General features: G+C 34.2%; 3 protein-coding genes across 6 annotated transcripts; 2 read left to right on the top strand and 1 right to left on the bottom strand.

Moving 5' to 3' along the window:
• Positions 1–10,503: 10,503 nt before the first annotated feature.
• Positions 10,504–13,209, top strand: LOC107963094 (uncharacterized). The gene is made up of 5 exons (XM_016899682.1): positions 10,504–10,508; positions 10,590–10,642; positions 11,883–12,041; positions 12,146–12,585; positions 12,739–13,209. The coding sequence occupies exons 1-5, from the start codon at positions 10,504–10,506 to the stop codon at positions 13,207–13,209; spliced, it is 1,128 nt and encodes a 375-aa protein (XP_016755171.1).
• Positions 13,210–15,857: 2,648 nt separating this feature from the next.
• On the top strand, positions 15,858–16,824 carry LOC107961916 (germin-like protein subfamily 1 member 11). Its single transcript, XM_016898090.2, has 2 exons — positions 15,858–16,063; positions 16,162–16,824. Exons 1-2 carry the CDS (start codon positions 15,937–15,939, stop codon positions 16,698–16,700), a joined length of 666 nt encoding a protein of 221 aa, XP_016753579.1. The 5' UTR covers positions 15,858–15,936; the 3' UTR covers positions 16,701–16,824.
• Positions 16,825–18,825: 2,001 nt separating this feature from the next.
• On the bottom strand, positions 18,826–26,746 carry LOC107963096 (probable UDP-N-acetylglucosamine--peptide N-acetylglucosaminyltransferase SEC). 4 transcript variants are annotated; one of them, XM_041104167.1, is made up of 28 exons: positions 26,325–26,705; positions 25,819–25,964; positions 25,637–25,735; positions 25,476–25,526; positions 25,246–25,362; positions 25,010–25,066; positions 24,405–24,524; positions 24,160–24,222; positions 23,974–24,052; positions 23,846–23,878; positions 23,546–23,655; positions 23,391–23,444; positions 23,238–23,305; positions 23,052–23,154; positions 22,743–22,945; positions 22,068–22,164; positions 21,636–21,707; positions 21,420–21,496; positions 21,132–21,333; positions 20,845–21,012; positions 20,487–20,597; positions 20,324–20,410; positions 20,094–20,221; positions 19,931–20,013; positions 19,717–19,822; positions 19,485–19,631; positions 19,249–19,369; positions 18,826–19,160 (listed from the first exon to the last, which is right to left on the bottom strand). In XM_041104167.1, exons 1-28 carry the CDS (start codon positions 26,512–26,514, stop codon positions 19,047–19,049), a joined length of 3,006 nt encoding a protein of 1,001 aa, XP_040960101.1. In that variant the 5' UTR covers positions 26,515–26,705; the 3' UTR covers positions 18,826–19,046. The 4 variants fall into 4 exon arrangements, with proteins under 4 accessions (XP_040960101.1, XP_040960102.1, XP_040960103.1 ...); XM_041104168.1 differs by lacking the exon at positions 23,846–23,878 and having other exon boundaries at positions 26,325–26,746; XM_041104169.1 differs by lacking the exon at positions 23,238–23,305 and having other exon boundaries at positions 23,052–23,171.
• Positions 26,747–27,426: the final 680 nt, after the last annotated feature.

A 27,426-nucleotide genomic window follows, 5' to 3' on the forward strand; every position in this document is an offset into this window, starting at 1 on the left:
ATGAAACTCTTCCATAACATTAATTTTCTACTTTTTCAATAATATCAAACTCAAAACTATAAAAATCTTGATGTTCTTACCTTATGCCATTGATTTCAATCTTTAACTTGATTTTTCTCTCTCCTCCAGCTTCTATTTCTTGAATCTAACTTGATATTCTAGCTCCCCATAGTCTCCGTGTTATCTTTCTCTCTTGATGGATGTGGAAATTCTTTTGATTTCTAAGTGAAAATGGTGAATTTTTGGTAAAAGGACCAAATTGTAAAGAAAAGAAAGTTTCTCTCTTTCTTTTCTCTTCATACGTTAGTTGCATGGGGAAAAAGATGATTCTTCATCTTTTCTTCCATATATATATACTAAATAAATTAATAATAAAATAATAAAATATCATTTAAAATCTAATTAAAATATTAATAAACTAATATTTATTTATTTATTTATTTAATCTAAAATATCTCCAACATCATCATTATTTTCTAGATTTCTCTTTCTTCTAATTGACCATTTTGCCCTTTAGATCTTTTAAAATTCCATCCTTGAGTCAACACTTAATTTGATAAAATTATAATTTAGTCCCTCATAATTCTTCATCTATTTAATTTGGTCACAATTCATCCATTTTCCTTAGTTTTTAGATTATTCTACCCTTAAAATATTTACACTATTGGTCCTTCAACTTTTCATATTTACACTTTAACCCCTAAACTTTTGAGTATTTACTCTTGGGTAACAAAACTTTTCCCGTTTTTGCAATTTAATCCTTTCTTGAATTAATATGTCATAATATACTTCCCAATGTTGACATAAATCAATTACCCTTTTTATCACTTTATTTCCTTATTTTTCCATATCAGGGATATTATCTTACTTTCTCACTGTAGAAATTTTCGGGATATTACAATTTCATAGCTAGTTAACCCTTTTAGCTTCTAGAATTCAAATTCTAAATTTTATACAAATAGGTTCTTTCCTTAATTAATCACTAAATCGATAAAATTTTCATATCAGTATTTTCATGCAACCTTCCTATCATAATGCAACCCATGTCATAATTTTAAAATATTTTTTTTCTCATCGAATTTGTGGTTCTGAAACCACTGTTCCAACTAGACCTAAAATCAGGCTGTTACAAATTCAGTATCTTTCGGTACATAGATTCTCCCATAGAAACAGAGCACCCATTCACTATTCAATCCAAAATTCTCGGTATTCCCACTCTCAACCTGTCGAAAACAAAGATCCATCAACTCATCCTCTATTTGTTTACCCTTAATCTGCTCTATCCACATCGGTTTAACTTGAAGTTGGGCGAAGAGACTACCATCGTCAAATAAACTGAGGCGAGCAAACATCGCTCTCAGATCAGTCATAGCTCTTTGGCTTAGTGCGTCAGCCACCACATTAGCTTTACCAGGGTGGTATTCAATAGTACAGCCGTAATCCTTAAGCAACTCAATTCATCTACGTTGCCTAAGATTCAGCTCCTTCAAAATGAGGAGGTACTTGAGGCTCTTGTGATCAGTGTAAATGATACACTTCTCACCATACAAGTAATGCCTCCAAATTTTTAATGCGAATACCACTGCGGCCAACTCTAAGTCATACGTCGGATAATTCGCCCCATGAGTCTTAAGATGACGAGACGCGTATGCCACCACCTTACCCTCTTGCATCAACACACATCCTACACCGACATGTGATGCGTCGCTGTAAACAGTAAACTCATTTCCAGACTCTGGCTATATTAGAATAGGGGCCGTATTCAGTACAGTCTTGAGCTTCTCAAAGTTCTCTTGCTGTGAATCAGTCCAGTTAAACAGTATACCCTTACGTAGTAGCTTAGTCAAGGGTACGGCAATCAGAAAAAACCCCTCCACAAATTGTCGATAATACCCTGCCAGTCCCAAAAAACTGCGGATCTCAGATACAGTCTTAGGCTGCTTCCAATCCAAGACAGCCTCAATCTTTTGAGGATCGACTCTAATCCCCTCAGCAGAAACCATATGTCCTAAAAATGTTATTTCACGTAACCAAATCTCACATATACTAAACTTGGCATACAATTGTTTCTCTCACAGAATCTGTAGAACCACTTTGAGGTGTTCATCGTGTTTATCCTCAGTTTTCGAATACACCAGTATATCATCAATAAATACCACTATGAACCGATCTAGATAGGGCTGGAACACCCGGTTCCTCAAATCCATAAAAGTTGACGGTGTATTCGTAAGTCTGAATGGCATCACTAGGAACACGTAGTGACCATAACGAGTCTTAAATTTCGTCTTATGCATGTCAGCCTCTTTAACTCTCAACTGGTGATACCCTGACCCTAGACCAATCTTAAAAAAAAAACTGAAGCCCCTCAGAGCTGGTCAAACAGATCATCTATCCTCGGTAGAGGGTAATTATTCTTGATGATCAGCTTGTTCAGTTGACGGTAGTCAATACACAAACGCATGGATCCATCCTTCTTTTTCATAAACAGTACTGGTGCTCCCCCCGGAGACACACTAGGATAGATGAACCCATGATCCAGTAACTCTTGAATCTGGGCCTTAAGCTTCACAAGCTCTTTCGGTGCCATTCTATAAGGGGCGATGGACACCGGAGCTGTACTAGAAAAGAGCTCAATCCTAAACTCTACTTCACAATTTGGAGGTAACCCAGATAGCAGATACGCCTCACATCCCTTACGAACCAACTTTTCGGCCCTCAATGCAGAAATCACATTCGATAAGTAGTTCCGACACTCCCCAATTACGACTACCTCACTATCTTCCACAGTTCCCAGTACCACCTTTTTCATGACACAATCTAAGCTCACTCGGTGTTTAACCAACTAGGCTATTCCTAGTATCATATTAAATTCCCCAAAAGGCAGTTCCATCAGATCAGTCAAAAAGATAACTCCTTAAACCTCTAGAGGAATATCTCTAAACAGTTTGTTAACCCTTATTGACTGCCCCAACGGACTCAGTACAGTGACTTCACTCGTAGTGCTCTCAACCAGTATACCTAAGTTTTCAGATACGGTATAAGGTATATAAGAGTGAGTGGATCATATATCTATCAGTATAGTATATGGTACATTATAAATAAAGAGCGTACCCGTAATGACGTCAGGAGAATCTTTATCCTCTCAGTGCCGAGCAGCATAAACTAGAGTCGACTGCCTCGCCTCAGTATGTCTAACACCTCTGCCCAGTGCTCTCTGACTACAGCCCAAACCATTACCACCTCTGGCCTGACCCCGGCCTCTCGGTGACTGATGAACTACTCTTGGTGGCTGTGCAATATTATTACCCAGAACTTGCATCTGATCGAACCTCCGCAGACACTCTCTAATACAGTGTGTTAGAGAACCGCACCTCAAACATTCCCTACTTCTTTTTCAACACTCGCCCTGATGGCGCCTACCACAGACAGTACACAGCGGCTGTCTAGTAACTGCAACGGGAGCCCTAACCCTAATCGTCCCATCAACTCTGGTCTTTTTCTTAGGCCTTTGAATGGAACTCGAAGGCTCTGAATCTCTCTTATTCCTACCTCTTTCTCAATTCTAACGCTCAGCGCGTTTTACTTTCTCGGTAATCTTTGCCTTATCAACCAATGCAGCAAAATCTCGCTCCTTATGTGGAGTTATCAGAACCCTCAGTTTATCCCTGAGGCCATCCTCAAAGCGAACATATCGCTCGTACTCAGTCGCCATCATACCACGTACATAGCGGCTCAATCGTAAAAACTCAACCTTATACTCAACCATTGATCTATCCCCCTAAGTTAGATTCAAGAACTCTCTCTTACGGGCATCCATATAGCTGGCCCCACATATTTCCCCTGGAAAATGGTCTTAAAGAACTCTCAGGTTAGTCGATCGAGCTGAATGTCTTCCTTAACAGTGAGCCACCACTTATAAGCCTTATCTCGTAGCAGCGATACAGCACCCTTTAATTTTTTCTCAGGGGTACAGTCCAAGTCATCCATAATTCTCTCTGTGGCCTCTATCCAATAGTCAGCCACATTAGGGGCAACTCCTACAATACCCCTAAAAAGCTCAGCTCCGTTAGACCAGAGTTGTTCCATAACCAACCCCTGGCCTCTAGCACTAGTATTGGGCCCAACGACCCTCTTTAGAATCCTTAACATGGCTTGAGACAATGCGTCGTCCCCAGCCACTCAGTTTTGTGACCTAGTCTTAGTGATAGGTGACATCGGTGTCTCACTAGTGTCTAGATTTGGCATACTGCCCAGTGAAGAGGACTCAACTCGAGCCCCTCTATGGCCTATACCTCAGCTTCTAGTACCCCGTCTGCGAGTACCTCATGCGCTCATCGTCTAGTCACACTCATCTGTATTAAAAGTTTTAAGAATCAGTTTACAGTTCAATAGTTATTAGCAGATGTTTTATGGAAACAATTTCAGTAGTTTAGAGTTTATTTTCGTACGACGTAGTGTCAACCAGTGTTTATTGGTTTTACTGCAGTATCAGTATACACTAACCTGAGTGTTCTCAGTACAGTTTATCTATAGTAGTCTTAGTTTATACTATTTATAGCACTTTCAGTTTTTAAACAGATATCAATTCAGAGGACTTACAGGATCAGCGTCGGAGACTCGATGTGCTTTAAAAACCAAGTTTTAAAAATGTATCAAATCATTCAGAAATCAGTGCTTTAAAACCAAGTTTTAAACCCAAATCCACAGCCAAGTTTTGCAACCTGGCACTGATACCGCTAAATATAACACTCCAAACCCAGCATAGACGATATGGCTGAATCTAGCGATGTCACATAGAAGTGCGTTTGAAAATTATATCATTGCTAAAATCATTTTCTGTTTAGAACTTATCATTATCTTTCATTAATTCTTAAACCGTGATTCATTTTTAAAATGTTATACTTTGCGGAAGCTTTTATAAATAGTTTGCATGCGCGTGGTATTCTGATAAAACGTTCATCTCTTTTGGAAACCCAAGTTTTACCAACTTCTAGCAGATATAAACAGAAAACATTCATCTCTTTTGGAAACCCAAGTTTTACCTACTTCTAGCAGAAATAAATAAAAAACAGTATAAAATCCAAATTTTAGGTAAAAGTCCATAGAGGCCATTGTTAAAGAAAAATACCTCAAAATAAAACTTATAATTGTAAATAAGTATCAAATAGCAAAAAGGAGTCGTGTGGCCACCGCTGAGTCCTCCGCCGTACCGAGCCGCCTATGTCTGGGGATTACTTGTATAGATTAAACAGAAGGGGTGAGTTTACGTAAACTCAGTGGGTAATCCCCATGCAAACAAACAGACAATAACAGTTAATCTCAGTTTGGGCCTAAGCCCTTTTCAGTATCAGTATCAGTAAGCATTAGGGTCTTAGCCCATCACAGTATAGTAACAATGACAGTTTTGCAGTTATAAAATCCTACGCAACCAGCCTCTACACTCCATCTCTGTCCAACCCTACACTCCATGTAGGGATATAATCAACCCACCCATCCCTACACTCCAAATAGCACTAAATGCAACACTAGACAGTAGTTGCAGCTGTGCTGCCAGTGAGTTAGGCTTGAAGCCTTTCAGTACAGTTCCTCCAATCAATATTAGTCCCTAACCCAGTGCAATGCATCATACAGACATGTCATGGTATCATGTATAAACAATATAGTGTATATAACATGCTCAACATACAGATATACATATCTATCTCATATAAGCATATAATAGTCTTTCAATCATTTCAGTCAATTAGGGGTCTAGGTAAACTTACCGACCCTTCAGTAGGTTCACAGTCAACTTGGGCGACCCGTGCAACCTTAGCAGTCAAACAGTGAAAATGGGCCCATGGCCCATGTTGGATGCCCATGTAGGCCCACATGCCAGTGTGGCCCACACGGCCCAAAATGGCTTAGCCGTCTGGATCTCATGACCTGTCCTAATATTCTCACATGCCCGTGTGATTCACCTATGTGGGGCCCACGTGCCTGTGTGGCCCGCACGGCCCAATTCGGCTCAACCCATGAATCGCACATGACCAACCTCGTCAATCACACACCCATGTTCGATCACACGGCCTACCACACGGGTGACCAAACGCCCGTGTGACATCGACTAGTTTTCAACTTTTGTTAAAACCTCGTTTTCTGCACAATCGAGTACACACCTATTACGATTTCGCTCTTACATGTAGCCTCGTTTCTCCGGAACCTATAAGAAACATTACCAACACTGATTTTAGCAGCACATTCGAAAACTAAAATGAGATTATTTCATAATGAAACCTTAGAATATTGAAAAAGTGAACTCGATCACTTATCGATAGCGAACCGAAAACCCAAACGTTCAAATCTCTGCAGAAGCACCTATCGCTACTTAATTTTCACCTAATTTGAAAGAACCAAAACAACCATTTTTTTAGAAAACCAACCATAGAACGAGAGAAAGTGCCAAAATGAATACTTACCGAATCAAGCGAGTTCAATCATTGAGCATGATAGAGGCATAAAAGAAATAAAAAAGGGTGAAAATAATGAAAATTCGGCAGAAAAAAGGGTGAATAAACATTAGAACGATGGAAGAAATTTTGGGGAAGAGAGAATAGAATTTTGGATGAACTGAAATTAGCAAAAAGATTTTGATAGAATCCCAAAATCTTTTAATTATCTCACCACTACTCTCATTATCACACGGCCTACCATACGGGCGACCAAACGCCTGTGTGGCGTCGATAGTTTGGCTTTCAACTTTCGTCGAAACTTTATTTTTTGCACAATCAAGTACACACCTATTATGGTTTCGCTCCTACACGTAATCCCATATCTCCAGAACCTATAATAGACATTACCAATGCCAATTTTAACAGTACATTCAAAAACTAAACTGAGAATGTTTCACAACAAAATCTTAGAATATTGAAAAAGTGAACTCGGTCACTTACCGACAGCGAACCGAAAACCCAAAAGTTCAAATCTCTGCAAAAGCACCTATCGCTACTTGATTTTCACCTAATTCAAAAGAACCAAAATAACCTTTTTTTCAGAAAACCAACCACAGAACGAGAGAAAGTGGCAAAACGAATACTTACCGAATCGATCAAGTTCAATCGTCGAGCACGATGGAGGCACAAAAGAAATCAAATGAAAAGAAGGAGGAAACAATGAAAATTCGGCAGAAAAGGGGTGAATAAACGTCAAAACGATGGAAGAAATTTTGGGGAAGAGAGAATAGAATTTTGGATGAACTGAAATTAACAAAAAGATTTTGATAGAATTCCAAAATCCCTTAATTATCTCACCACTACTCTCATTATCACTTAATTTCCTCCACTACATCGTCCACCACACTCTCATTCACTCTTAAACTCCCCAAACTACAGCATTTTGGTCAACCTACAACACTCACACGACGCAAGTAGTAAAAATAAATCCTTTGTTCGCGCAGAGTCTCGAACTCTTGACCTTTAGCACACTAACTCACCACTTAACCGCCAAACTAGCAGGCCCATTTTGTAATATTTTACCAACATTTATTTATAAGCCTACTGGTTAGAGATAGAGGTTTATTCATTTAAAACCCAAAAATTTGCCCAAGCTAATGCTTGAACTTGGGACCTCCGAGTCCGAGTCCGAGTCCGTCCGAGTCCGAGTCGTGTTAATAGAGAAATAAATGGTAAAAATGAAATACTTGATATTTGAAATGGCAAATTATATGAAATGGAAGTGAAATGTGAAATGGAATATGAAATTGTGGTATGAGTTGGGAACATTGGTTGTGTAACAGCCCGATTTTGGGTCTAGATGGAACAGTGATTTCGGGACCACAAATCCGACAAGGAAATAAAGTGATAAAAAAGGTAATTGAGTTATGTCAACATTGGAAAGTATATTATGACATATTAATTCAAGAAATGATTAAATTGCAAAAATGAGAAAAGTTTTGTTACCTAATAGTAAATACTCAAAATTTGAGGGGTTAAAGTGTAAATATGAAAAAGTTGAGGGACCAATAGTGTAAATATTTTAAGGGTGGAATAATCTAGAAACTAAGGAAGATGGATGAATTCGGACCAAATTGAATAGATGAAGAATTATGAGGGACTAAATTGTAATTTTACCAAATTAAGTGATGACTCAAGGATGGAATTTTAAAAGATCTAAAGAGCAAAATGGTCAATTAGAATAAAGAGAAATCTTGAAAATAATGATGATGTTGGAGATATTTTAGATTAAATAAATAAATATTAGTTTATTAATGTTTTAATTTGATTTTTAAATGATATTTTATTATTTTATTATTTTATTTAGTGTATATATATGGAAGAAAATATGAAGAATATCATCTTCTTTCCCATGCAACTAACGTATGAAGAGAAAAGAAAGAGAGAAACTTTCTTTTCTTTACAATTTGGTCATTTTACCAAAAACTCACCATTTTCACTTAGAAATCAAAAGAATTTCCATATTCATCAAGAGAGAAAGATAACAAGGAGACTATGGGGAGCTAGAATATCAAGTTAGATTCAAGAAATAGAAGCTGGGGGAGGGAGAAAATCAAGTTAAAGATTGAAATCAATGGCATAAGGTAAGAACATCAAGATTTTTATATACTTTTGAGTTTGATATTATTGAAAAAGTAGGAAATTAACGTTAAGGTAGAGTTTCATTATATAAGGTTATATATTATTGTTATGTTAGTAAAGGGAAATAAGAGAAAGTGATGGAAAATATAGAAGAGAAAGGAAAGGAAAGTGTTATAAATTTAGTTATCAACATTTTACACTAAAATAGTTTTGAGACAGCAGCAGTAGTCTGACTTTGAAAATCTATCAAAAATCGTATAAATGGAATTAGAGGATGAAAAAAATATGAAATTAAATATTATTGAGTCTAGTTTCTCATAGAAGAAACGTTTTAAGCAATGTAATTTTAAATTATGAGATATAATAGGTTTTGTGAGATAAGGTCAGAATGATTTTGGGTTCCCCTGTACTGACTTTGGAAAATCATAAAAAATTGGAGAAAAATAATTAGAGACTTAAATTTATATTTTTAAATCATTAATGATTATATTTTCAATATAAATAAACGGTAACATCATTCAAATTCTGTACGAGGAGATAATTAATTTTTAGTGAAGAAGGGTCGGGACTGTCAGACAGCAGAACAGGGATGACTTTAAAGAATAAACTATACTTATTAGCTAAACCAAAAATTTTGAAAATTTTATGGTAAGAATATATGTGAGTGTAGTTTCAAATAAAATTAACGGATCTTAATTTGGAGTTCTTTAGCTCAAGATATAAATAATTTAGTGACTATGACTCAATTGGACAGCTTTGAATGAATATATAAGTAAATCGTGAAATTATAGCTAATGTTACCTATAAGCATGTTATATACATTAATGATGTGGAATGGAGAGGAGGAGGAAAATATATGATTATTCAACTAGCATGAGTTTTCATTAAAAATGACCAATTTACATGTTTTAGGTTCAGGGACTAAATTGAACAAATGTGAAACTTTAAGGGTAAATTTGTAAAAATGTCAAAAAGTGACCAAATTGCATGAAATGAATTGTTTTATTATTTAAATTAGTAAATTGATTGAAATATTTATTTAGATCAAGATTGGGTGGAAATTCGAGAAAATAGAAAATTACCAAAATGTCTCTAAATTTTGGTATTTCTGCAATTTAGCCTGATAAGTTCGTATGAACTATATTCTGTATAATTTTAATTAAAGTGAATGTTATTTGATGATGAATATTATATAGATATGTGTTTTATTATTGAAATTGAATTATTATTGGTAATATGTACAATTATTAGATGCAGTGAGATGATTATCGGAAGCTCGATTGTGGTTGGTAGGAAATGTTGCATTATTTATATTGTGAAGAATTATAAAAGCATGTTAATAATTTGAAAGTTTTAATAATTAATGAATTTTATAACTCGGTTCAATACGTTTACAAGTGTATGTGTTCTGGTAATGCCTCGTACCCTATTCTGGTGTCGAATATGGGTAAGGGGTGTTACAGGTTGATTATATTCAATGAATCCATGAATTTGGAAATTGAGATAATATGTGATTCATAATTCGTATTATGAAATGAAGTAGTAATTGACATTAAATTAGTAACTGATATATATATTTATTTATTTATTTTTATAAAAATGAATTTATATGAATGGGAATGATGTTTATATGATTTAATATAAATCTGATGGAGAATTCAAGCTATAAAATGAAAAATAATGTTTGGCATAAATTTGAAATGGGATGTATTACAGGTAAATAGATTTTATGATATGATTAAGATAGTGAATTAATTAAATGATTATTTGTTTTATGAATGATAATGAAATGTTGAATTAAGTGAATTGAAATGTTATATAATTGAGTTAATATATATATGATAAATGTTGAGCTCACCTTCTTGATATGTGATTTGCCATGATAGGCAAACTTTATCAAGCTAAGTAGCATGTAGTGTATAATTATAACATGAGGTAAGTTACTTGGTTTTAATACCTGTGAACTTACTAAGCAATTTTAAAGCTTACTTCATTTTTTTGTTTTTTTTCCTATAGTGTCAACTTGCGGAACATGTTAGATGGATCATCGAGAAGCTCACACTATCCTGGTAATGATTTAGTAGTCTTTCTATCATTTAAAACTAGATTTTGTGGCATGTATATAGGTGAATCATTTTTTATCAATCTTGAATGTTAGTACTTTAGTTCTTGATTGTGGTTTGTGTTTTAAATGGTTATACGATATGTACATAAGCTATTTTGGGTTGATGGTCTAAAGTTATATGTTGAAGTTGAAAATTGTTATAAAGGTTGTCATGCATAAGGATAAATTTAATGATTATTATGGTATGTATATAGGGTAAATGATGATAGTATGTGTGGTGATGGTATGCTTGATTGTGGATCATGAATTAGTTGAGAAATGGTAATTTTGGGAGAAATGTATGGTAAATATGTTAATTGATAGATGTAGTATATGCATTCATTAAATTAAATTGTTTCAATGATATGGTAAGTTTTGATTATGTACAAAGGTAAATTTTACTATTATGATACATGCTTGTATGTATAACTAAATTTAAGTTTTGAATTTGGTTGTGATGGTTCCAAATGGCATATTGGTTAGTATTAGGATTATGATACCTAATTGTATACTTAGTTATTAATTATGATAAGTAAGATGGTCAATATGTCATGGTTAAATCATGGCATGTTTGTAATGGTTTGAGTGAGTTTTATGCAGGTCATATGTGTACCTAGTTGTATCCATGAATTAAGATATAGGTTTGGGCATGAAATGAACTTTCAAACTAGTGATTTTTGACCATCTGGATAAAAGTATTAATAGCAGGGACCAAGGTATCGATACTTGACCAAATGAACAGTGTTTTCAAATTAAAGAATACCAAAATGGTATCAATATCAATTTTAGTATCGATACCTATCACATAAATATCGATACTTAATTCAAAACTTTAAAAAATTTACAGTTTGGTCCTTTTTTATGCACGAATCTAATCTGTTTTATTTTAAAGCTCAATTTAGTCTCGTTTTCATTTTTAAGAATTAATGTGTGTATTTATATGATCATTCAATTTTTTAAATTGCATATGATTATTCTGAATTTATTTGTCGCATCTCGTAGCTCGAGTCTTACAATCGAACTGCGTATAGGGTGTTACAGTCAGTCTGACTATTCAAAAGGGCATTCTTTCTATTTTGGCGAGTAAAATTTAGAGATTAATTCAAGAAGAGATTGGAGATTCAAAGTTTTACATTATAGTGGATTAAGCTCGTAACGAGTCAAAGAAAGAACAAATAGTAATTTATGGTTTGTTGATAAACAAGGTTTTATACGTGAACGATCTTTTGATTTGGTTCATGTAAAGGACACCACATCATTAGCTTTGGAGAAGGCAATCCATGAAGTTCTTTTACTTCATTGCCTTAATGTGGATGATATTCATGGTCAAGAATATGATGGTGCAAGTAATATGCGTGGTGAATGTAATGGCTTACAAGCATTATTTGCTAAAAAGTGTTGATTTGCATACTATGTTCACTGCCTCGCTCATCGTCTCCAATTAAATCTAGTAGCTGCATCTAAGGAGGTTATTCCTATTTGTCAATTGTTTTATACTTGACTGATATAATCAATTTGGCTGCTTTTTCAAACAAGTGGCATGAACAATTAAGAGACACTGAGTCATCTCATATCGCGAAGTTGATTGACACTAGTGAGCTTGAAACTGGCAAAGGGAAAAATCAAGTCGATACTCTCCAACGTCTAGGCGATACCCGATGGGGATCTCATTTAGCTTCTCTCAATAGCTTGATAAGGATGTTCGATTCCGTCTGTGTTGTATTACAAGATATCATTAAGTCTGGCAACCTTACTCAAAGAAGTGAAGTTGATGGAATATATGATGCAATGATATCCATTAAATTTGTTTTCATCTTGCATTTCATGATTGAGATGATTAGAATCACTGATGATCTTTGTGAAGCATTGCAGTATAAACCGCAGGATATACTAAACGCAATGCAGCTGGTGTCATCAACTAAAATGTTTCTCTAGAAATTCAGAGAACATGGGTGGTATCCTTTATTTGAGGAAGTGAAGTTATTTTGTAAAGATCATGAGATAGAAGTCCCCAATTTAAGTGCTCCATACAAAGTTGGTCGAGGTCGGTCTTGTATCCAGAGAGAAAACCTCACAATTGAGCATCACTATCGGCTTGATATATTCATTGTTGGTATTGATTCATTGCTAACAAAAATGAATTCTCCCTTTAATGATGAGGTAGTGGAGTTACTTGTTCTTAGCTCCACTTTGGATCCACACGATAATTACAAAGCTTTTTCGGTGGAAGATATCTATAAGCTTATGAATTATTTTTATCCAGATGATTATACAGAGCAAGAAAAGCTACACATGAAGATTCAATTGGAGCATTTTCAACTTTATGCTCATCAGAGCACAGAATTACAAAAAGCTTCTATAGTTATCGAGTTGTCTCAAGTACTAGCTAAGACAAATAAGTCAAGTATTTATCATCATCTTGATAGAATTATTCGTCTTATGCTAACTCTTCCCATGTCTACTACAACAACCGAACGAGCATTTTCAGCCATGAAAAATGAAGACAAGGCTTCGCAACAGAATGGAGGATGATTTTATTTCAACTCACTTGGTGGCATACATTGAAAAAGAGATAGCTCGAGAATTTTCAACAGATTCTATCATTGATGAGTTCGATCTTATGAAAAAGCGAAGGATGCAACTTAGGATGCCTAGTATTGAGAAATAGGACTAAAGCCAAGTTTTTTAATTTAATTTTTTGAATTATAATGATATTTATGAAATTTTTAATATAGTATTAGTTATTCTTTTTTGCATATTGGAAAGAAATATTTAATTTTATATAATGTGATTTTTTCTTTTAATTTTTTTACGGTTAAATCGTTCATGCTTTTTAAAAAACGTTAACTTGATTTGTTTAATAAGAAAAAAATATTCGCAAAGAATTAACACTTGTTTACGTTAAAAAAAATCATTCGAATTTAAAAGTTTCGCAACCCGATCTAATATATACAGAATAAATAGTAACGATCGATCCTTCCTTTAAAAAATCAAATTGTTAATTCTAAGAATAATTAAAGGCAACTCAGCCTAATTTATGTTATTAAGATAGAAAATTTTGGACTGAATCAGTCGGCTATGGACATTAGTTCTGTTCAATGTTATGTTTTGTTATATGTTGTCCGACTGGTTTTATCAATATTTATGGTTCAATGTCATAATCACCTATTAACAACTCATCTTCTTTATTTCCTCTTGATTATAATAATATAAGTTAGGCAAGTTCTTGCCAAATCATTAATGTTCTCCATGTTTTTGCTATTCATGAAACATTTATTGCTTAAAATTTAATTGCAAAGAGTATTTGCTCTGCTATATATCACCTGCCGACTCTCTTATCAAAAATATGAACCAAAATAAATCAAAGTGCGCATTGAAAGGTGTCTCAACATGAAGCTTTTTCTATCCTCATATATAAGAGAATTTTTTTGAGTAATTGAAAGTTGCAATGGTTAATTTGTCAGCAGAAATGGGGCCTAAAATTTTGGCTTCTGCTGTATTTGATGCTTGCTCTCTTGCTGTAGCCTTAGTTTGTCTATTACGATGGCCTTTCCTATTGCTGGTTTCATTTTGTTTTCGTGGGTTCAACTTGTTCCTCTTTGTCTCCTTCTGGCCTGCTGTTTTCTGTTAGGAGAAGGGCTTTCGTGTTTTTTTTAGGTCCCAATGAGATGCCATAATAGAAGAAATTCACCAAAATTATTTAGAAGGTTGATTTATATTTGATGTATCGATAATATATAAGTTTATGCGTTAAACTCTGTTTATTTATTTCAGTCAAACTCTAATTAATTTAGATTGTTTTATTATTATTTTACCTACGAATTTAACTTATAAATAGACTTTTTTAAATATTAGAATTTATAACATTTTTAGAAAATTTTGTGTTTACGTTTTGAAGGTTCTTTGTTTTTGGATTTCGGGATTTAGTTTTTATCTCATCTTTTGTATTTTTCGTTCTTTTTCCATTATAGTAAAATTACATTTGCCTGTGATTTTTTATCCTCTTTGGAGGAATTTTTTTACGTTAAATTTATGTGTACAATTTCTTAATTTTTTCTACTATTTTTACTTGTTCGTTGCCTAATCGGGTCTATCCCCAACAGTGCACCACCTATACATCTACCGAAATATTCTTGTTCAACATGCAATATAGAAGCAAAACTGGCATAAATAAGAGTAGTGGTTGAACAATATAATATAATGGAGAATATTTAATGCAGTGTCGGTGCATAAGTTTCATACATTATCAATGAATAATAACACGACACATCATCATTAAATAAAACAAAAAATAGTGGAGGACATTTCACATCATCCTCTTAATAGAAATTAACGAATGAATGATCAAAATATAATATTTTGATAACTTTAATAACAATTATGTATCTTTTAAAAATATAAGAGCTAAAATATAATTTTAATCAAAATTTAGACACAATTGATATATTTTTTAATTTAAATTTATGTGTGAATCTCAATCAAATATATTTTAATTATCATTCCATTCGTGCATTCGATTGTAAATACAAATGTATTATTATGACTATAATTGTAATTAATTAACTCAGGCTTTTACGAATAACTGCACTCTTTGAGGTTAGAAATTGTATTAAATGCAATATTTGACAACTTTATTAGTCATTTTTGAGTCATGGAGTGAAAGGTATTATTACTACATGGAGGAACCGCACTCTGGCACTCGTTAAAAAAACATATATGTGGGGCATAAACTACGGCATCTTCTGTTCTGTCATTAATTTTCTTGCTTTTTTTTTTTGTCTTAGCATTGTTTTGTCCATTTGGTGGTTTTTCCTTTAGCTGGTTGGGTGTTTTGTCTTTGAGGATTACTTATTCTAGTTTGTCTTCTGCTACCTACTACTCTCATAAATGGTGCAGAATTAATACGAATTTCTGTCTGGTTTTGGATAAATGAAACGTCCATTATCCTAATCATAAGTTATTAATGGAAACATACGACCAATAACCTTGAAATATATATCTAGGATAAAGCAAAGAATCAGACAGAAAAGGAAGAAAAATAAAATTGCAGTTGTTGAGGAATATTCTTTTCATGGAAATATAAAATCCATAGCCATCTAGGCATATAGCAAGTTTTCACCTGCTTCATGTAGATAAATGAGGACCACTTTCACAGGTTTTCCATCTATAAATAGACCTATCTTCCGTTAAGATCTCTCATCCTTCAATCAACAGCTAACAAGTAATTGAAGTAGATATATAGCTAGAATATTGATCCCAATGAAGGGAGTTCAACATTTCCTTGTATTTTTTTCCCTATTGATATTGGGTGTCACATTAGCCTCAGCCTCAGATCCTAGCCCTCTTCAGGACTTTTGTGTTGCACTCAATAGCACCAAGCATGCTGGTAGTATATAGGAATTTGTGCCATTTCATTATAATAATGACACTACTATTTGTATCATTTTATGTTAGCTAAAACTCTCTCTCTCTCTTTTCATGCAGTATTTGTAAATGGGAAGTTGTGCAAGGATCCAAAACTTGCCACAGCAGATGATTTCTTCTTTTCTGGTCTTGATAAACCAGGAAACACATCCAATGCAGTGGGATCAAGAGTTACTCCTGTTAATGTTGATCAAATACCGGGACTTAACACTCTTGGTATATCATTGGTTCGAATCGACTATGCACCTAATGGTGGTCAAAACCCTCCTCACACGCACCCTCGCGCCACAGAAATCCTAGTTGTGACAAAGGGTACACTCTATGTTGGCTTTGTAACATCGAACCCCGATAACCGATTATTTACCAAAGTACTGAAGACAGGCGATGTGTTTGTTTTCCCTGTTGGCCTCATTCACTTCCAGTTCAATATCGGGAAGACCAATGCCATTGCCTTTGCTGGTCTCAGCAGCCAAAACCCAGGAGTTATAACTATAGCCAATGCTGTTTTTGGTTCCAACCCAGCCATCAATAGTGAAGTCCTTGCTAAGGCCTTCAAACTTGATAAGAAAATGGTGGAATATCTTCAAACTCAGTTCTGATCAGATAAATTTAGTTCTTTGCTACTTTGTTTTGAACCATTTTCCTTTGTATCCTCGTTGTTTCAATGCTTGCACCTCCCACTTTGTCTATGTTTGGTCATTTAATGTACAAGTTCATGATTTAGTGTGTTTTCTGTTTTTATCTATGTTTGCTAAAACCATTTGCGAAATTCAAAAGTATCTCATACACAGTATATTTGTTAACCATCTTTCGTATCTAGGCATGCACAATGCACAGACCGTTTTTCAATGACACTTTCTTTGAATAAAACTTAGAATTTATGTTATGTGAATGAAAAAGAATAAATATTTTAATGCCAAAGTTTTTGTTTAAAATTGGATCTATTTAAAATAATTAAGTAAATTATTTAAAGAATTTGAAAACAAAAGGTTAGATTAGGGCAAATTTTTGATGCATTGCATCGTCAATGAACAATAACACGACACATTAACATCAGTGCAATAAAAAATTAGTGGTGCACTTATAAATAAATATTAATAATTTTATTTAAATATAAATTTGAAATTCGATATAAATTTTAAACTCTAAACTCAAAACCTAAAAAAAATACAGTGATTATAATTAATATTTAATTATATTTGAATAAAATTATTTATATTTATTTATAAGTCTTTCGCTATTTTTATTTTTTCTAATGATAAAGTATTTGGGTAATTTTTTAAAATTTAAAGATTTTTATTTTATTTTATTTTATTGATGAAATATAGTTTTATGTTTTAAAATCTACATAGTGCCAAAAAATAAAATAGCAAATAGCAAAGCAAGTCAAACCGTAGAACATGGGAGTGGGACTTTGGTCTTACTTTGAGTTGAAATATTCTTGTCTTATTTTTACATTTTTGTTATGGATAGAATGTTCATGTTTTAGTAGTAAATAATGATATGAATTTAATTAATTAAACAAACGTAGGCCCTATAATATTGTTATTGATGGGTGACATAACAATCTATTATCATCCACTGCTCTTTCAGTCATGATTATAATGGTGACAAATTTTCACTTTTTCTTTTTTGTACTTTTTAAATTTTTAAATCTATTCAAAAAAGTAGTTACCTGTCGGAGTACTGGAGAGATTCATGTTGAAATTTAATATTTAACCTTTTTACTTTAATTTATTTAATTTGGTTTTTCACTTTTATCGTATTCGTACTCCCACACTGTTAATTACTATCGTTAAAGTGAATGCGTTAAATATTTTTGAATTCCTACATCATAGCACTATTAAAATGGGTCAAGTTCTATAAAAGCTTCTTGTACTATGTACATGATCTCTTTACTTTTATTCAAGTTGCTAATACCTCCTCTAATCCAAAGCCCAATCAAACCTCAACCATATCTTTGAAAAATAATTTAAAAACCTTTTTTTGTGAAAATGTAATAATTGTCCATAATTTAAAAACTTTGATTGAACATTTCTCCATCGCAAATTCCTAGCAGCTGATACCTGCCCGGCCCATCAAAATAAAACCCATTTATCAAATTGGTTGGGTTCAGCTCAAGGTTTTCTGCGACAGCCGGGGAGGTCTGCTTTTCTTTTTATTTTCGTTAATAAGTCATTCGTATTCCCGCTTTTAATTCTCTTGAAGAGGGATGAATAAGTAACTATTAACATACGGAACCTATCATATTTTTTGAGATATCTCAACTTCGATGTCGATGTTTCCATGCATATCTTTGCTATCTTTATCAGCTTCATAAACAATGCGCTGATTTCAATTTACTTATAGGTAGCACTTAGGCATGCAAATTACACATTTTAATAGAAACAGGGAGTTACCACCTGCTGAGGAAGATGGCAATTGCCTCACGCACCCAACCAAAGGTTGCCTCAACTTTCAATCAACAATGCTCGAGACAGAGATGGGGGAAAAACCTTTTATTATACTGGACTGTGCAGGGATGTGTCAAAGCCTGTCCCATCCAAAAGCTTTGGTCAACGTGCTCATGAGATTATTCTGTTGCCATCACATGAAAAAGAAAAAAACCATCTACATGATTGGCATTAATTTAGCCCTCATTCATTGAATTTGGGTTGAGCCAACTGTGCTCAGGGTTACACCCAACTTTTTCTGAGGTCAATAAATCATGTAAGATACATGATCTTCTGTAACATTTCTTCAATCTCAATTCCAAAACCACATGAATAATCAGGTAAATAAAGTCTGATAGTACCTCAAACTCATCTCAGTAAAATCACATTGCCACCTATAAGATGTAAATATCAGAAATAAATCTCATTAACATTGTGATTATCTTTATTCCTAAGTAGGATTTCTGGTTCTTCTATATCCTCTTAATTTTTATCTACAATCCTCGTTTGTTCCTATCTATTATAAGGGAAATCAAAGTCATTTTCAGTGACTTTGAAGTGCTGGGGCTGCTGCCCTGAGCAATACAGATTCCACATTTTGAAGTATGACCTCTCCAAATTCCGCACCTGCCATGGTTTATAACCAAAATTGTTAAGCATTTATAACAATATCTAATGCAGAAAATAATAACCTGCGACGTTAATTAAGCTTTACCCAGCGTGCTGTGTCGAAAAGAGGGCAAGTTAAACGAGCTGCCTTGAGTTTATTGGTAAGAGCCTGAAGCTTCAGCCTATTTAATGCCAACGAGACAGCCCTTTCTTCATATTCCTTCATACTGTAAAATGCAGGAAGAAACTATCATAACATAAAGATTTAATAGGAAAACATATTACAGCGTATGTATAGTATACACGCATACACACTCTCCAAGGACAATGTTAAAAACCTACCTGTTCACAATCATCTCCTCCCCCAAACCAGTAGCGAGACAAAGTGAACCAGCAACCCTTGTAGCCATTTTCTCAAGGGGTAGAGTCACCATAGGTAAACCAGCCCATAACACATCCGTGCCAGTAGTATGTGCATTGCATAAAGGGCTATGAAGAATAACAATGGAACCATCATTACTGAACTGCAGAACAAAATAAAATTGTTAAAGACAGCAGGGAAGAGAATACTTACGTGTCGAGACAGAGATCAGCTAAAGCACTGCGCCTGATATGTTCATGTTTCATTGCAACATCTGTGAAAATTATTTGCTCTGGCTGTACCCCTTGTGCAGCAGCATCTGAAATAAAGATCAACATCAATAAAAATAATAATAACAATAACAATAAAAAGAACTCAATATTATGAAGGCTTCGTTCGTCAAAGAAAACATGAATGCAGAACCTACATGCTCGCAGTCTCGTTTCTCCAGCAGCTGGGAATCTGAGGAGCCAAAGTGCACTATTTGGTACACGCTTAAGAATATTACACCTGAATTTATAAAAGAAGTGAGTGAAATGACAAAATAAGAATATTACTTTCATTAAACTCGGTGATCATCATCATATTACCAAGTATTAAAGATTTCAGGATCCATTTTATACAATTGGTTGAAACATGCAAAAATAAATTTATCTTCAGGAAGACCATAGTCAGATCGCTTGTGCTGACAATGTGGATCCAACACATCACGATTTTTCTGCAAAGAATAAAAGTTAAAGAATCAGGCCTTCACTGTCATGAGATTCTACTCGCAGGGAATAGATTCTGTTTTATTACAAATTTTTTTAAAAAAAATCACCTGCTTATAATCATTCACAAAGTAGCAATGAGGGAGATGGACCAGTTTCTCAGAATAAATATGTGCATAGCGCAAAGGTGAAACAAACTGGAAGCAAAGAAATAGCAGGTTAGATGAAGAACATATGAATCATTGAAGGTTTATGTGAAGCACCAGCTATTACCTCATCACTGACCAAGTAATCAATGTAATCTGCCCCGGTAGTCCCAGGGAATCCCATATATGAAACCTGTATAGGTGCTGGCTGCATGGCAAAAATTTCATTCCTTGCACCCTGTATTATTGAGCAGCACAATCATTTCATATTGGAATTACATAAAGTTGATACTACAGAAATGTAAAAATATAAGACTTTAACCACCTTATATTATTAATAAAATATCAACCCAAATAAATCAAGGAAAAGAAAAGAACTTGGGTTCATTTTTATTATCATTTCATAATATCACATCAATCAAAACAGCTAGACTCTGAAAATAAAATTAGGTTCCACAAAGGATGAGAAAATTGATCATATTAACCTTAGTATACCCATTCAGGTTGATAAGGATCTGTATTCCATCCTTGTTAATCATTTTAGCGATCACATCTGATGACATGGAAGAGACATCTATAAAATGCTCAGCCTCAGACTGGATACGCTGTCTCCATTCAGTGCCATCATTTTGACTCAAGGCATAGCAAAATACCTGCAAACACCATGTTTTGATGTCAATCATGGCCACAAACTTCTAGTATAATAAGATTACCCCCAACCCCCACCCCCAACCCTCCCCCCCCCCAAAAAAAAAAAAAGAAAGAGAACAACCTCTACATTCTCTCTGTTGTGCATGCCAAATACCGATCCCATGAGGTGTGACAAGGGGTGATTGCCAAAATCACTGCTTACATAACCAATCTTTAGCCTCTGATTTCCACAATCTTGCTTAATAGGAATTGGAGCAGGATGGTTGAAAGGAGGAAGAGCAAAACGAGATGCAATCAAAGAGCAATGAGCAGCATATTTACGGCTGCAAGAGAAGGGAAGAGATGTTACTGAAAAACTCTAGTTCACTGCAGCAAAATTACATATGGTACTACGAAAAGAAGTTTATACCTAATATCAAGTGCAAGCATTGGATCAATGGGATATGCTATAGCATGGAAAGGTTGCACACTAGGAAGAACTGACATCTGAGATAAAGAAGTTTTGTGGTTAATTGCACTGAAAAAGGAAATACTAATTGAAGTAGTTCCAATCTTAAAAACAATGGAAATGGAATAACATAAAATACTAGGAATACGAAAAAGATGCATGCATATCAATACTCACATTAATCTGCCTTCGGATGATGCCCTCAACTTCAGTGAACATTTTATCCCGATCCTCCCAGCAGCACACACACTAAAAATATAAAAATCAAATTAGATCAGCTGATCCCAATTCAATAGGTCTCTCTACAAAAGCCTGTAAATAAACTAAGTTACTTTGAAGTAAGATCAAGTTCCAAGGAAGCAATTCCACAAGATAATTAATGAAGCAAGCTGCATAAGTCTTGACCTTAATTCATTCAATGAGTGATTACTCTTAAGAGTCAGGCATATACAAAGAATATGATCACTTAGAAAAGGTTGAATGCCCTGAAAGAAACAGCATGTCCACAAAGTGCTTCCTACTACTACATAAAATGATATCCCCTGCATGTAAATGTAGTTTTTGTGTAGATATTAATTCCATAGTGCATTGAACTTCAAGCCATAGTACCTGTAACGTATGTAGGAGGTTACAAGTAGCTTCAGGAAAATCTGGTCGAAGAAGCAATGCCTGCTTATAGCTTTTGACAGCAGCCTCCACATGTCCACTGTATTAAAATTTACAAGTAAACCAAATTCAGAATCAAAGAATTGCTAGTAAAAAGGCATTTCTTTAACCCCAATAGAAAGAATCATACATTATAAATCTACATTGACAAGAGTAGGATGCATCAAATTTGTTTTTCCTCATTTTGGATGAAAATCAATCCACCACCTTTCTGAGCTATAATGGTTAATCAATAAAAGCCTATATGATGAAGTAGATTTTAGGATTTACTAATATTCAAAAAGTGCAATCAACTATACAAGGATGATGGCTCACATTAAGTTTTATTGATATTCAACCCCTAGTGCAGGGAATGCAATAAACTAAAATGATAAAAATCTACACCAAACAAAGAATAAGAATCTAAACTAAAGCATCATTATTCATTAGCAAAGGGCAAGGGACAGAAAGCTCAAAGACATTGCTAAGAAGTTGGAAAAAATTTCCAAATGAAAACATTGTTTAAATTTAGGAAAACAAACACCTTTCTTCCCCAAGAGTCCCATAAGATGCTACTGATCCTTACAAATGGATGCCAAGGAATGTGACCATTAAAAGAAATTATAGAAAAAAAATTACCTATCCTTATAAGCAGAAGCCAGATTTGCATGGGCTTCAGCCATATTTGGCTGGATATTAATAGCACAAATATAATCTTGAATTGCTTCACTCACTCTACCAATCTCCTTGTAAGTGTTACCCCTATTTACAAGTCCATCAGCTGCCAATGGATCAATCCGTAAAACCTCATTGTAACAAGATATAGCTTCCATGTGATTTCCCTATGGTAAAAATAAAATACTCCATAAATAATAGAGCCAAAAGAAAGGTGGAACTCCTTAACATAGCATCAAAAGAAAAACAGAAAATTGAACACCAAAGAACAACCTGTTGCTTATAGATTACGGCAAGGTTATTGAATGGAGCAGACAACCCTGTCGTCACAGCCAATGTAGCCTTATAGTAAGAAGCAGCAGCACCAACCATGTTCCTAGAATTCCAAAATATCTGGTAAAAATACCATTCACCAAAAACTCATCAAAAGCTAAATTTTGATCTTCAAGGATAGCGTACCATTCCATATATATATTCCCTAAGTTGGTAAGTGCTTGCGGATGGTTGGGTTGCAATGTGAGACATTGCTTCACCAGCAATGAAAAATGGTAAGTTCAAAAGATCAATAACTGTAAATGAGAAAATAGAACTTAGATTACCAGAAAAACCTACATTATAGCATTGAATTGCCTCATCAACACGACCCACATCTTTCAATGCATTTCCCTTCAAGTCAATAATTAAAAACATATTCAAGTTAGCAAACTTAAAAAGCAAAAGCTTAGGATTAACTATAATGTTTACAATCTGACACAAAGAAAACCAACCAAATTGTTGTAAGCTTCCACAAATCTTTGATCATAGGCAATAGCTTGCTTATAATGGTGGATTGCCAAATCCAGCTGTCCTCGCTCATAGTATGTACTAGCCAGATTCCCTGCACCATAGAATCACATAACTTGGTACCCCAATAACATAAATTAAAAAGAATATCTTTTAACATTTTGAGGTCACTATGTGAGGTAGAGAAAACAAGAAATTAGAAAATTATAAGAGAAACCACCGCACAAAATAAATCATAGTTTCGAAGAAAAATAAAACAAGTATTGTTGACTTTAGTCATTTACCTAAATACATCAGGAGAAATAAAACATATGTATCTGCAATCAAGCAGCAGCCAGATGCAACTCATCTGAAGATTTCAACCTTCATAAAGAGAAGGTATAGTTGACTAAGGTGAAGTAGCAGCACTTACCCAAAGCTACTGGATAGTTAGGCCGAGTCTGAACAGCTCGCTGATAACAGACAATAGCCTCCTGAGGCATTGCCAAAGCCTGGAAAGGCAAAAACAAGATATATTGTTTTTTCTCCGATACAGAAAGACCAGTCCATGGACTAGCAGTGACCCAGAGCATTACGAGCACAGGGCACGAAGGCTTACCTTGTAAATATTCCCAAGATTTAAATAAGCCTCAGGAAACGCAGGTTTGAGTTTAACAGCTTCCTGCATTTGAAATTTGCGAATATAAAATAGTTCTTAAAATTAAAAAACGTGAACATTATATCTCACAGAAACTTCTCAAGAAAGAAAGCACAGGGAAAAAGTCATATCCAAGCAAGCAGAACAATGAAAATTACAGATAAAAACAACAAAAGAAACAATGATGGAAACAAGATTCAGCATACCTTGTAATACTGAAGGGCTCGATTTAAGTCACCTGAATCCATGAAAAGACCGGCAAGGTTTGACCATGCAATGGCAAAAGTTGGCTGTATCCGAAGAGCCTCAAGATAACAACTGTATGCCTGCACAAAATGTTAGATTCTGACAATTTCGAGTCTTTGCAGATGGAAGTTACAACAAGAGCAATCATCATCTGATCCCCTGGCCTGAAGAAAACAACTTGATATCTGTACAGAACTGTGATATCGAGACACAGTTCCACACATGAATTACTTCCATCAGTAACTTACCTGACAAAGAACACTAGAAAATCTAGATCTAGTAAGGATGTTTTCCCCTCACATTCTGTTTGGCAGGATGGTAAGAATCTAGGCCAGGTTAATCCAGCAATGACTATACACGCTCACACTGGACAAAAGATTAGACCACTTCCTCCAAATATGGATAGAAGGAGGTCCAACCAAAATTCTAATTGCAGGTGTTCAACATTGGACTTGCCAAGGGCATGAGTACATCAGTTAAATAATTCAGCCCAAGAATTCACATTTCTGTACTACTTATGGAGTTGGCTATCAAATTGTAGAAGAATTTAATCCTTGACACTTACTTCTTGAGCCAGACCTTGTGCCTTCATTAGATTTCCAAGGTTACTATGAGCATCCACCTGTAGGGCAATTAAAAGATATTGGTCATAAAATCTTATTGAAACTAGCCATGCCTCAGTTGTTAACAAGGTAAAGGAACAAAAAAAACAAAAGAAAATGAAATGTAGGACTTCCAGTTAATTTAAAAATTAGAGCATTTAATTGGATTAAAATAACATAAAACCAGATCAAAATATACCAATAGAGGATTTAATTGCAGAGCCTGACGGCAACACTGTGCGGCCTCATTAAATCTTCTTTTTCGCATGTAAGCACTAGCTAAATTTGACCATGCATCAGCAAAGTTAGGGCGAAGCTGCACCAATAAAAGTTTAACCAAAGATCAGTAAACAGACAAAAGATTTCAATAGCAAAGGAGGGAGACAATGCTTTAGTGGCAAAACTGAAGTTCCATAACCATATACAAACCTCAATTGCAATCATATAGTACCGAATGGCAACATCAACATCGCCTTTTTCCTACATATTAGAGCAAAAATAAACCTTCATCAGTTCTTCAAAAACCCCTAGTTCTTAAGATATAAATTTTACTTTAGCTGGAAAGGATTGATGTGAAGATTAATAAGTACCTTCCAAGCATTTGCCATGTTTCCATAACACTCGGCAAAACGAGGCTGAATTCGAAGGGCTTCTTCATTTTTGGCAATGCACATGTCGTAATCATGCAACTGAGGCATACACAGTAGGATTATAAAACTACAAAATCAAAATCTTCTAAAAGAATAAGAGACAGAAAAGGCAACTTCTTAACCTGATAATAAATAGCACCCAAAAGAAGTAGATTATCAGTACGAAGCGAATTCTGGTCGTAAACAGCATTGCTATGATCCAATGCTTGTTTGTAGTTTCCAGATTTGTACAATTGATGAGCTAGAGCCAACTGCATATCTTCATCAACTGCATCAAAACCAAACCAACATCCGCACAAGCAATTAAAGAACATTATACCGATCAAAATTTCAATCATTTAATAATTTAAAATAAAAATTATACAATAAACTCTTCCAAAAAGTCTTAACTGATTTTAGTTTTGAAGAATTATGAATACATATAATCGTGATACAAAAGAAACTATATATAATCGTAATACAAAAGAAACCCTAAAAATCTAAAACCTTAGGATAGTAAAAATCTAAAATCATATATCGTTAAAAGAAAAGGAGAATCTAGCTGAAAAAACACAATTTTAATTTAAATAAAAACTTTATAATCAAAAATCGAAAACCAGGGAAAAAAGGTAGAGAGAGAAAAGCGAACCTTCAAGTGAATCAGGTCCTCTATGAGGCACAATACCAAGGGATGAAGCCGGCTCATGTTTCGCCCCATAAATGGAAGCTTTGCCGGAAGCCAGTGCCGGAGCGTCGGAAATAACATCAGTACGATCGACGACACTGCCTCCGTAGGTGGAATCCCTAGAGATGGTCACTCCGTTGTTCATCGACAACATGTCCGATGTCCCTCAACAAAAATCCAATCATCAAAAAGAAGAGAAATCGAAATTTATGAGAAAGGAGAGCATAAGAGAGAGTTTTAGATGATGATTATTATAAGTATATAATGAAGAGATGAAATCTACGCCGTACAAGTAGGGAAAAAAGAGATACGTTAGGTGATATGGGCAAAAACAAAAACAAAGAAGATTCGGTTTGTTACTGACACGTATCTGGTTTTATGATCTGTTCCGGACCTTCCTTGATTGATTATCTTTTGACTTTTGCTGCCCATTTTGCCCACTGGTCATGCCCATTGATTTCGTAATTTTCTACCATTTTTTTTAATAATTTAATTATAATTATATATATATTTCTTTTATGATAATACTTAAAATTACTCGTAATTTTTTCTCAACCTATAAATAGAAAAATAATTTAACTTCTAGAAAATATTTTTGAGGCCATTTTTTTATTTAGGAGAAATAAATTTCTCTTAAAAATAACTTATTCAGAAATATTTTTCTCCTAAAATTTATTTTGAGAAAAGTCAATAAACCATATAAATTTCCTTGTGAATATTGTAAATTTTTAGATTATAATGAAATGCCATTTTAGGCAAAAAAAAAAAAGTTATGAAGGTACCACATCAATTTAGATTAATAATAATAATTATGATCATATTGACCTGATATAATTCGTAATGTTAAAATGTACTAATACAAACACAACACGTTGAAACTGTTGAATTATTTAATAATTATTGAAGTTTTAAAATTTTATAAATATAATTATATATTAATTACACTTTCTAAAAATGAACATTAACCCTAAAAAAAGGGTAAATTTTAAGTGAGAAAATATGAGACATTAATTATTTATTTTATATAATTTTAGATATGGTCATGCATGCATATTGGGTGAAATTT

This window comes from Gossypium hirsutum, chromosome D11 (genome assembly GCF_007990345.1).
Source record: "Gossypium hirsutum isolate 1008001.06 chromosome D11, Gossypium_hirsutum_v2.1, whole genome shotgun sequence".
Lineage (NCBI taxonomy): Eukaryota > Viridiplantae > Streptophyta > Magnoliopsida > Malvales > Malvaceae > Gossypium > Gossypium hirsutum.